The following is a 12,162-nucleotide window of genomic DNA, read 5'->3' on the forward strand; positions in this document are numbered from 1 at the left end:
GGATGTGTGTGGATTCTGGTTGAATCGAGCTGTTTATTTTAAGCTTTACTATGCTTCTTGTAAAATATGGAGAATTGCTAACTGGCCATTGGTAGAGATACATTTTTTTATTCGATATTAAGAATCAGTCTTAAATTATTTTTAGCTTTTGTTTATCATCGAATTAAAGTATATACTTACCTAAAGCTAAAATAAAGTGAAGTGGGCAGATGGCCAGATATATAAGGAATAAATCAGAATGTTGCTCTAGTGAAACTTTACTTATAACAGTATAGTTCGAGGTTCGATTCACGTGGCAAATACAGCTCATTTGGCAGCTTTGTGCTAAAAAAAACAAAAAAAGAGGAGTGTGTCATATAAATCTTATTATGTTTAGCTAAGCCTAGTTTTGTTTTCTGTATCTATTGCTCCAAATAACCTGTCAAGATGATAGACTATTCAACACTAGAAACTAATGTATCAATGATGTGTCTTAAAGGGGGGGGGGTGACTCTTTATTTGTAAGACACTTATATTCTACATAGCTCATTTTACAAAATTTTTTTTCTTGAGTTATAGATGAAAAAAAAACATATTTTATAGGCAGGATATTTTTATTTTGATCAATTCAAATATGAAAACTGTTTAAAAGGGATAAAATTATATATTTTAAAATAATTTTTGTTACTGTTTGTTTGGAACCTCAGTGGCACAGCAGTAAGTTCTAACAACGCTATAACCCGGATACTCATGGTGGGCACAGCACATATAGCCCATTGTGTAGCTTTGTGCTTAACTATATACAAACAAATAAACAAACAAACTGTTTGTTTGTAGTTAAGCGTAAGACTACACAATGGAATATCAAGTTATTCCGGAGCCACCGTGGAACTGTTTTGTTATGTCTAGATAGATAGATTGTAGCTGTGCTATTTATATTTTTTTCAAGAACTTACGGTGACGTCTTTTGGGTAGGAAAAAGGACCACTTCTCTTCCCTGCTCTTAATATTATATTCTTATATTTTGAGACCAATAAATATATATATATATAACGTGTTATATTTACAAGTAATATAACAAATGATCAGAGCAAATGTTCCCAAAGTAGACCGATTTTTAGATTTTAACCTTAAAACACCGAAGACCATTTGGAGGCCTAACTCCCCTGAACCTCAACTAAAAATCCCTCCACCGAAGACCGTTTAAAGGCCTAACTCCCCTGAACCTCAACTAAAAATCCCTCCACCGAAGACCGTTTAGAGGCCTAACTCCCCTGAACCTCAACTAAAAATCCCTCCACCGAAAACCGTTTAGAGGCCTAACTCCCCTGAACCTCAACTAAAAATCCCTCCACCGAAAACCGTTTAGAGGCCTAACTCCCCTGAACCTCAACTAAAAATCACTCTTATTCAAATCTGTAATGCGCTTTTATGCAGACAGTAACTTATGATTCATAATAATAGTTTGTATTCTCCTATTTCAAAGCTCCCCAGTGGCACAGCGGTAACTTGCTAGAAACCGGGTTTCGATACCCGTGGTGGGGTGAGCAGAGCACAGATAGCCCATTGTATGACTTTATGCTTAATTACAAAGAAAAAAACATTTCAAAAAGGAAAAGCTAATTATAAATAATTCTCAAATAAATTACATCATCCTTCTCACTGAAAATAGGCCTAGCCAGTGATCCGAATTAGAATATAACTAATACTGCAATATATATATATATATATATATTTCTAGTAGAAATTTATTATTTATTATATTACTTATTATATTTTATCCATACACACTTGTCGCTATTGATGTCAAGAAATTCTTTTTTTACAGCCAGTAACTTCAAATGTAACAGCACATGGGACGGAGTATCATGTTGGCCTTCAACATCAGGTGGAGCTACTGCAGAAATTTCTTGCTTTGGGGAGCTACGTGGTGTCTTTTACGACACAAGTCGTAAGTACAAACGTGTGGTTGTATAGATATGAAATTAATATAGCTGGTTATATATAGATATGGGATCAATGTAACTGGTTATATAGTTTTATCAGTTTATCGTGTTAAGTATGGATAAACCTGTTAGTACGTTTTCTCCTGGCTCGGCATGGCCAGGTGGTTACGGTGCTCGACTCGCAATCTGAGGGTCGCGGGTTCGAATACCCATCACACCAAACATGCTCGCCCTTTCAGCCGTGGGGGCGTTATAAGTGACGGTCAATCCCACTATGCGTTGGTAAAAGAGTAACCCAAGAGTTGGCGGTGGGTGGTGATGACTAGCTGCCTTCCCTCTAGACTTATACTGCTAAATTAGGGACGGCTAGCGCAGATAGCCCTCGTGTAGCTTTGCGCGAAATTCAAAAAACAAACAAAAAAATCAAACGTTTTCTCCGAGTATCCTGTTAAGCGCATTAGACAATAGGTAAGATCCAAGTAAGACAAGAAGTAAGATCCAAGTAGCTAACAAAATATATCAATATTGATGTAATCCTGTCACGATGAAGAGGATGAAGATGAAAGACCAACAGTAAAATGGGAAACTATTAATGGATGTAGATCTAAGTAATCTAGTTGTTGTTGTCGTTTTCTTGCTTCTTATTAAATTGTAGTTAATTCTATTTATTTGATTTATTTCTTCGATAAAAACATAAAATCCCAAATAAATTTTAATCTCAAATATACCACTATATATCCAAATACCAAGAATAAGATCAAAGAAATAATTAGTTTTTGAAACAATTATAATTATACATCTTTTGAGAAAGCCACTTTTAAACTTACTTATAAAAAAGAAAAAAACCATTACCACTTTAAAGATTCAATTGTCAAATAACTAAGTAAAAAAAAAAAGTCCATAAGTTAATTACAAAGAAAACGGTGTGCTTTAAAACATATTATTCGTACATGGGCGTGTCTGGGATTTCCTATTCATAGATTTTCAGAATTTTTTCTCGTATCCCGTAAGGTGGCTAAAACAGAATATTTGATTTACATTATCTGAATCCTAAAACGTGAAAATATCGGCTTCGAAACCACCAGAAAACATGTGCAAGCTCTAAGAAAAAGTAGGATAGTGATATACATCGTAGCGGATATCCTGCGAACAGGGAAGATTATATACAGCGGAAGTAACATCAGTTTATATCCGTGGTCAAACATTACTTCCTTTCTAATCTGTCTTGACCGACATTGGTTTCCTTAGCTTCCCGCAATGATAAGAACCTATAGAAAGGACATACGCCTGTCTGTTCTGCTGTTAACAGTGACTTAAAAACTGTGGTAGTTGTTCTAGCAGTGGCTACCTCCGACAAAGGTTTAACCATAAAATTATCTAATCGTTTTATACCCCCCCCCGTGGGGCACCATATATTGAATTACATTGAGTTATTTTATGTTTTTGCGACACTCATTATGAGAAACTGACCAAAATAATTGTTGTTCTATGTAATATGCATGTGGGACCCCAGTCACTCGTTATTCTGTGTAATATACATGGGGACCTCAGTCACTCGTTGTTCTGTGTAATATACATGGGGGACCTCGGTCACTCGTTTTTCTGTGTAATATGCATGTGGGACCCCAGTCACTCGTTTTTCTGTGTAATATACATGGGGACCTCGGTCACTCGTTGTTCTGTGAAATACACATGAGGGACCCCAGTCACTCGTTTTTCTGTGTGATATACATGGGGACTTCAGTCACTCGTTTTTCTGTGTAATATGCATGTGGGACCCCAGTCGCTCGTTTTTCTGTGTAATATACATGGGGACCCCAGTCACTCGTTTTTCTGTGTAATATACATGGGGGACCTCAGTCACTCGTTGTTCTGTATAAGATACATGGGGGACCCCAGTCATTCGTTGTTCTGTGTAATATCGCTTGACAGGAACGTAACGTCACCTTCAATGTTATAATATCGCTTGAAAGTAACGTAACGTCACCTACAATGTCATAATATCGCTTGACAATAACCTAACGTCACCTAGAATATCATAATATCGTTTGACAATAACGTAACGTCACCTACAATGTCATAATACCGCTTGACAATAACGTAACGTCACATACAATGTCATAATATCGCTTGACAATAACGTAACGCCACCTTCAATGTCATAATATCGCTTGACAGTAACGTAACGTCACCTACAATGTCATAATATCGCTTGGAAATAACGTAACGTCACCTAGAATGTCATAATATCGCTTGGCAATAACGTAACGCCAGCTTCAATGTCATAATATCGCTTGACAATAACGTAACGTCACATACAATGTCATACTATCGCTTGACAATAACGTAACGTCACTTACAATGTCATAATATCGCTTGACAATAACCTAACGTCACCTAGATTTTCATATTCAAAACCGTTATGCCACAAAGTATTCAATCATGTATGTTATTCTGGAACAAAGAGCTAGTACGTTTTTCTTTAGTACTTCAGAGCTATCTGCGTTCCCTAATTTAGAAGAGGTAAACTAGAGGAAAGGTCAGCTAGTCAAAATCACCCATCGCCAACTCTTAGGGTACTTTTTTTACCAAGGAATAGTGGGACTAAGAGATTAATCGTCACATTACAACGCCCCTACAGCTAAAAGTGCGAGTATGTTCAGTGACGGGATTCGAAACCGCGACCCACAGGTTGTATTATGACATTGTAAGTGACGTTACGTTATTGCCAAGCGGTATTATGACATTGTAAGTGACGTTACGTTACTGTCAAGCGATATTATGACATTGTAGTGACGTTACGTTATTGTCAAGCGATATTATGACATTCGACTAGAACCACTGAATCGGCTTGAAGTCCCTTCTGACTGGATTCAACTGGTTTATAACAGTTTTCGACTTCTTTTGATCCATATCACTTTGTTTTCCAGTGACATCTTGGAAATTCTAAATCCACAGTCTGAACACATCTTTATGATCGAAGTGTATGCATATTTTGTGACGGAAAGAACTGGCAGCGACAAACAATGTCAAAGTGTAGTTATGATTGATGCCGTCCTACAGTGCTACGGTTGTCACGTGGCTTGTACATTCAAACCCTTAAACCTGATTGGGTGTTTTTGTTTATAATGTCGCATTTTTAATGTTCGTATTTTATTATTTTCGCGCACAGGTACATAAAGTGTTCACTGCGCTAGTCGTCCCTAGTGTTAACTGCGCTAGCTTTCCCTGGTGTTAACTACGCTAGCCGTCCCTAATTTTGAACTTATGGACTAGAAGAATGGCAGCTATTCAATAGCACCCACCGCTAACTTTTGAGATACTATTGTCTGACCAAATTGTAGGATTTTACTGTCGCTCTTATAATTCACCCATGGCCCTAAAATGCAGAAAGAGATTTTGCGTTAACGGGACGCGAATCATGAATCCTCAGCCCTTTTGCATTTTAACTACGATGCTTAATGTTTCTCAAGATTTTTTACAGTCTGTCTGAGTTTTAGATTATACTAGCCAATGGCAGAAGAGTATCTTTACTGTTAACTAAATTTGGACGAATGAAAATGACTGTTTGGAGCAAGAACAAAGATCTTGAATTCATTGAAATGAAATATGAAGGTTTGCATCAATTGATAAGGCAGACTAGAAAATAAAAAAAAAGATGTGGCAGATCACGCTGTACATAACATCTTTCGGCTCCCTTCTAAATACTTCGTTTAGATTGAGCTTGTCACGAAACCTGAGAAATAGATGTTCGTGTGAATGTTGTCATGCTTCTATTCAAGTGCGCTTATAGTGCAGTCAGCAACAAGAAAGAACTTATAATCGAGAAGAAGGCTTTGAAAGAGACCGCTTCAAGTCTGTGAAAAGTGATTCTGGGGAGGAGAAAGAAGGAAAGAGCGGGAGATTGTTATGAGAGTTGAGAACTAGAAACCTTACTTCCGGAAAGGATACTTACGTTTCCATGAAGATGTACGGTTGCTGTGGAAAGTCATTTAGTAATGGGTTTCTTTGTAGAAAAAAAAAGGGCAAACTAATAGTCTTCCAGTGTCACATGATTGAAATAAACATTCATGGATCGTAGTTAAAGCCATAGATCAGCCTAATGGAGATTTAGCTAGACGACTCTTTGTGCTACTTTATATAAGCTATGTAGATAGAGATATGATAAGATGGTTTCCATTGGTCTTTCTCTGGTATTGTGAACAATTTCTTATTACCTCTATAGGCTTGGCTGACTTAAAGATCAGTTAGCAAGAATGAATGATATCACCGTCCCTGTTCCACTGTGTACATTAATCATTTATCAAAGTCATGAAAAACCAAAATGAAAAGTAAAAAAAAAAGCCTGACGTAGGACTGAATATCCTAATTGCTGAAATAAAATAATATAGGAACACGAAAAACAAATACTAAAAACATACACAACCAAAAGTGAAATATATTTTATATCAAATTTCAGAGTCTATTTTAGACAATAAGCTATAAATACTTTGAAGACTTGAACACAATTTACTAGAATCACTGACGTAGCAAGAGTCCCTAATAATAAGTGTACAGTCTCTCTTACTGCCAAAAATAAAACTAGGTTATTTTAAACAATGCTAGTTCTAGTTGTTACAGGCGGTTGCTATGCGACACACGAAAGCAAAGACCAATAAGAGACGATCACTGTATTTTATATTTATTTTTAACGCTAAAAAAAATACGTTTTTAAATAAGTGAGACTACCTATGTCTGTGACACGAAATATATTTTTATCTTTTTCTTGTCAATGACGTGTTTCAGTCATTTAAAAACACTGTATTTGTTTTCAGGTTGTTTCAACATCGGAGAAATTCCCAAATCCTAAATGTTGTTATCTTCACGTTAATACTAGAAATAAACGACCTTATAACACCAAAATGTTGTTTTTATTTAATTAGACACTCAACCTTTCGCTTTATAGCTTCTTCGGAAGTCACTAAATCACAAACCGGTGTTATAAGGTCGTTTACTTCTAGTATTAATAAGTCTTCTCTACACCAATATGCACTACAAGAAATTAAATAACATCTTCACATTGTTATGTTTGTACAAAAGCGATTTGGCTCTACAAACATACAGTATTGTTACAAAACGTTTTAGAAATGTTTACAATTGTTGTAATTCTATATATTATACAATATCCTAAAATTGTTGTAGTAACAGATAATGCATCGTAAACACACGAGAAGATTGTTCAATAAACTTTTAAAACTGTTATTTTACCGCTTTATGTGCTATTATTTTCTATCATTTCCAATTGATTTGATTTTTATTGCCTTCTATAACTTGCAAGTGTTTTTTTGATCGTTTTCTTTGCTATTATGTTTCGTTTTTTTTTAATATAAAACTTGCGAAATTTTCAGTGACCTCTGTAAAAACGGTCTCACTTGCCCCCCTACTTATTACAAACCACTTTTTGACACGAACTAATCATTGATATTAGGCTAGGGATCAATGAATTTAGATAAGCTTCTATTGGTTACAAAATAGGACGTTATAACAGACGTGTCAGTAATCAGTCTTTTTTTTTATTTCTGAATAAGTCTATGCTATCAGTATTTCCTGTTCTTTATCTGTATTACCCTGTTTATCAGAGTGACGCTTGACAAGCTTATTCTTCAATCTGTATCTAAAATTCTCCGATGCGCCAAATGAAGTAGAAAATGCGAGACATTCCAGTTTATAGTGTAGCAGACTTTCCAGATCCTATCTATATGTCAGGGAGTCTAACAGTTAACATCAATATTTAACTATAAAAGTCAACCCTGCGTTTAAAAAACAGCAACTCTGAATTAAATAAAACAGTTTCACGTGTAATGAAGGATTTTCTTATTCATTGGGTGATCAATTATACACATGTGTATAAGTGCATTATAAAACCATCATTTACCTTTCATTAAATTACAAGATTTTTTTTCTCGTTCAGAAAATGCCAGTAGAGTGTGCTACGAGAACGGAACATGGGCTAAAAGATCAGATTACTCGAGATGCAAACCGCTACCAGGAGACGAAGAATTTTTAAAGGTAATATATGTATACTTTTATATACATAATCTATTGTAATAATACCCAGTTTTGTCTGTTCTGAAATGCGCGCGCACCTTACTATCTAATCGTGCATGCTCGCATACTTCATTTCAACTGATCTAAGTAAACTAAAGCAAAAAACGTACACGTTACAGTATTAATTTATCTTTTTATTGAATAAAGGCTTAACTAATGTTAGGCCTAAGACAAGTGGACTTATAGATTTCGGTGTCTGTGTTTAGAATTCTTTTGTATTATTATAGCAATTTTGTATTTAAAGAAGTACTGTTGCAATAAAGAACTGATATAATGATAATAATAATATTAAACATATTAACTCCGTTTAGTTGGTACTTTAGTTTTAGCTAATATGAAAGTTTCTTGTCTCAATAGGTTCTGTGGGATGTGAAAGAAGCCACCACCATCTACTTTGTTGGTTATGGCATCTCCTTGGCCGCCCTCTTTGTCGCTCTGTGGATATTTCTGCATTTTAAGTACGTTGTAATTTTGCCCTCCGATGTGTTACTAATACATTTTGTGCACTCAACCGCACCACAAACTTGGTGTTCCATGTATACTTCCGCTCGAAAGAGGATGTTAAATGTAACATTTTCATAAATGATCTCAGAAGTTTGAAAGGTCAACGTAATTTTCTGTTTGTAAACTGTCGGCAAGAGGGGGGGGGGGTCATCAAGTTCAGACAAGCATAAAGGGGTTCCTATCATCCAAAGCAGCAAAATTTTTTACTTTTGTTAATTTTATTTGAATCTTATTTATAAAGCCAATAAACAAAAGAAGAAGAAACGCATTTTTGATTCTATCCGCACACGGAAAGTAACTTGAATTATAAAAGAAACTCCTAAACCAATAAAGATGCTTGAAATATCAGAATGAAAACAGAACAGATAACACTTGTTTTACAACTCGCCTTTTTATTTAATTTGCTGTCGTCTTTTGGTTTGATTATTTGCTTGCTAAGTTTCGCGTATCGCTACTCAAGGGTTATCAGCGCACCTGTTCTTGAGCTATTCTTATCAGGTTAAATAGTTGGATTTGATGTTCACTCTTATAACGCACTCACAACACCAAAGTGCAGCGTGTAATTTTTAAAACATTTTTTTAGTACCGGTAATGGAACGCGATCCATGAACCCACAGCTCAGCACTGTAACCACTAAGCTACGCTCGGCTTGTTTTTTTTAAACTGTTAATTTATACAGTAATCGTGACATAAAGCTCACTGACATTCCAGAACTTTAATTATGCTGTTTTAAAATAATCAAATACAAGGAAAGAAGAGCTGCACGAACGCTACCTGTATTAGCTGTTCCTAATTTAGAAGTGATAGACTAGAGTGAAGGAAGCTAGTCAACACTGCCCAACGCCAACTCTTAAGTTACTATCTTATCAACGAATTGTGGAATTGATCATCACATTATAACGACCCCACGGATGAAAGGGCGAATATGTTCGATGGTGGAGATTCGAACCCGAGACTCACAGATTATAACTCGAGTGCCCTAACCACAGGAACATGCTAGGTCTATTCAAATACTACCGGAGTCTCAATCCACTGGAGAGTAAAAAAAAGTATGAATAACACCTTAAATAATGGTTCAAATTATTCATTCTTTCGTTCCTTTATCTAAAGATGTTTTCTTAGTTCAAAACTACACAATGGGCTATCTGTACTCCGTCCACTGCAGGGAATCCAACCCCGGATTTTAACATTGTAAGTCCTGTAACCTTACCGTTGAACCACGGATGATTCTTTTACCTTATTTAAAAACGAGCATTTCTATAAATTCTAGATTTTGTCAAAAACAAGTTTTTCTGCAAGGCTGGTTCTTTTTTTAAAACATATTCCACAGAGAAAAATGACAAACTAATAAGATTGGCTTAGTGAAATGTAAGTAAAATGGCTATCCGCTGTACTTTACAAATGGAAACGCAGAAGTTATTTCCTTTTAGAATTTGTTGTTGTTGTTGTTTTCAGAGCATTTAGTAACCGATATTTTATTTCTAGTTCCTTTGTTTTTCATGGTTATGTTTAGCATGTATTCCAGCCTAATTTTACAGATGTCATCCCAAACCTGAACTCTTCAGCTTTTGTTATTAAAATGGTATTGGTATAAACAACAAGAAAAATTATGATATAATTGTCAAGTTATCTGAGAGAATACGGACGCATTTTATATGAAGAGTGTATGGCACCACGAGCGACTTAGTTAGTAACTATATTTGGTTCTTGGCGAATTTCCAGTCATTAAATACCACATTGGCTCCACTTATAGACTTATGGCTAGAGAAATATGTCCAGAAGGATATTTGTATAGCGAGATTGTTGAATGATCTGGAGAAGGAAATGGTCTCCATGGAAGCGACAAAACTTACACATCAGGGTATTTAGGACAGCTACCTTTTATGATATCATCCTCTTAGCCAATTCGAAGCAAGTGAAAGCTGAAGTAACAAAAGAGAACCTTCCGACCCCAAAAAATGTTTGTAATGAAGCTGGGCATATCTTTTAGTATCGATAATAAGTTAATAAACAAGTATTTGAAGCTTATACTTCTTATACTGAAAGAGCGCAGAAAACAATAGCACCTGTATAAAAGAAACCATTTTTAACTGAGTCAATATCTCGCAGTATTCTAGACAGCAAAGTACATGAAATAAATAGCAATATTTATGTAAGGTATTTCATTGATAGCTATAATAATATATAGCATAGAAAATGATTGAAATTGTTTGATTAGAATTAGTGTATAATAACTTAAGGTTCTTTGTTCATTAAAAAAACCTGATGACGACTCCTGAAGAGTGTCAAAGGGTAGTCCAATAAAAAAAAAATATTTTAAACTCGTTCCACATTAGAGTGTTTTATTTAGTTTAAAATTTGAATTAACTATCTCAAACCACAATATTGATCTTTAAATATTTATGGTGGAACGTAAGTTTCCAAAACGTATGCCAAACCGCACGTGTATCTTTTTTTTTAGAGATCTGAGGTGTTTACGGAACACTATTCACACCCACCTCATCGTCACCTATATCCTGATTGACTTGATGTGGATTCTAACCGCTTCGCTACAGATTGGACCTGCTCCTTCGACACTAGCAACAAAGGTAAAACACGACACAAAAGTTAATACGAGACAACAGTAACAACGGTCTTTAAATCTTGTAACTATGATGCCATCTGAACATCAACGGTTACCAGGACAACCAGAACCAGTAGTAGATGAGATCGTGATAATCATTTTATACAAAGTTTATTAAGGATGATTTTAGCTTGAAACGGTAAAAATCACGCTTTGGAATTTGTATTTATAAAATTTGTTTGTTTGTTTATAAGCACAAAGCTACACAATAACTTATCTGTGGTGAGCCCACCGCAAGTATCGAAATCTGATCTTTAGCGTAATAAGCTATCAGACTTTTCACTGGGTCACTGTGGGCTGTTTAAGTAAAAAAAAACAACTAAAAACAAACAGACGTTATTCCGTTTAGTATTAAGAGCAGAACGTCAGATGGAAATTATGTTTTATATACCCATATGGTTTGGAAAAGAATATTAATATATATTTAACTGATGTATATATATATATATATATAAGGTTTGCTATTAATACGATTTTCATAACAGCTAGGTACTTTTACAAGTTGAGAAAATTAATTTCTAATGCAGAAATAAGAAAATAATATTTCTTAATATCTTAAAACTCCTCACAAGTAACTATTTGCCAGTTAAGGTAAACTGGTGTTTTTTATTGGTGGAAAAAAATCAATTTAAATAACAGACCTAAAGTTTTTACACCGTTTTTTTAAAAATATAACAAGATAAATTTTATGAAAATAATCACTACCAAAAAAAATCCAGATAAATAAAACTTTTAATGTAGCCGACGTTTTTACTTACGTCTTTATCAAGGGTTAGGCGTGTATAGTTGAATAAATTTAAACATACAATCGTAAGTAAATATTGTTACGTGACAGAACAAATTATGAGGAAACATTATACTCCTTAAAATAAACAAGTTAATATTGTTATTAGGGTGTTAACACTTTTTATAAGATGGCGAAGCGTGATTATGATTAATTATACTTGTCCATAGATAATACTGTTACGTCTCTGTATGTTTGTTTGTTAATTCTTCTAAGATACAAGTCCTTTCTTTATAAAA

General features: G+C 34.8%; 1 protein-coding gene across 1 annotated transcript in view; it reads left to right on the forward strand.

Annotated features, from left to right (window-relative positions):
- Window positions 1-1,807: 1,807 nt before the first annotated feature.
- The window catches only part of LOC106474995 (diuretic hormone receptor-like), a gene marked incomplete at its 5' end in the record, with an annotated part of 20,122 nt that continues 9,767 nt past the window's right edge, over window positions 1,808-12,162 (forward strand). The window contains 4 exons of the mRNA XM_013935691.2: window positions 1,808-1,930; window positions 7,876-7,973; window positions 8,370-8,470; window positions 10,978-11,104. Of these exons, the coding sequence (XP_013791145.1) occupies window positions 1,808-1,930; window positions 7,876-7,973; window positions 8,370-8,470; window positions 10,978-11,104 (449 nt within the window). The remainder of the gene's footprint in view (window positions 1,931-7,875; window positions 7,974-8,369; window positions 8,471-10,977; window positions 11,105-12,162) is intronic.

This window comes from Limulus polyphemus, unplaced genomic scaffold (genome assembly GCF_000517525.1).
Source record: "Limulus polyphemus unplaced genomic scaffold, Limulus_polyphemus-2.1.2 Scaffold7944, whole genome shotgun sequence".
NCBI classification, from domain to species: domain Eukaryota; kingdom Metazoa; phylum Arthropoda; class Merostomata; order Xiphosura; family Limulidae; genus Limulus; species Limulus polyphemus.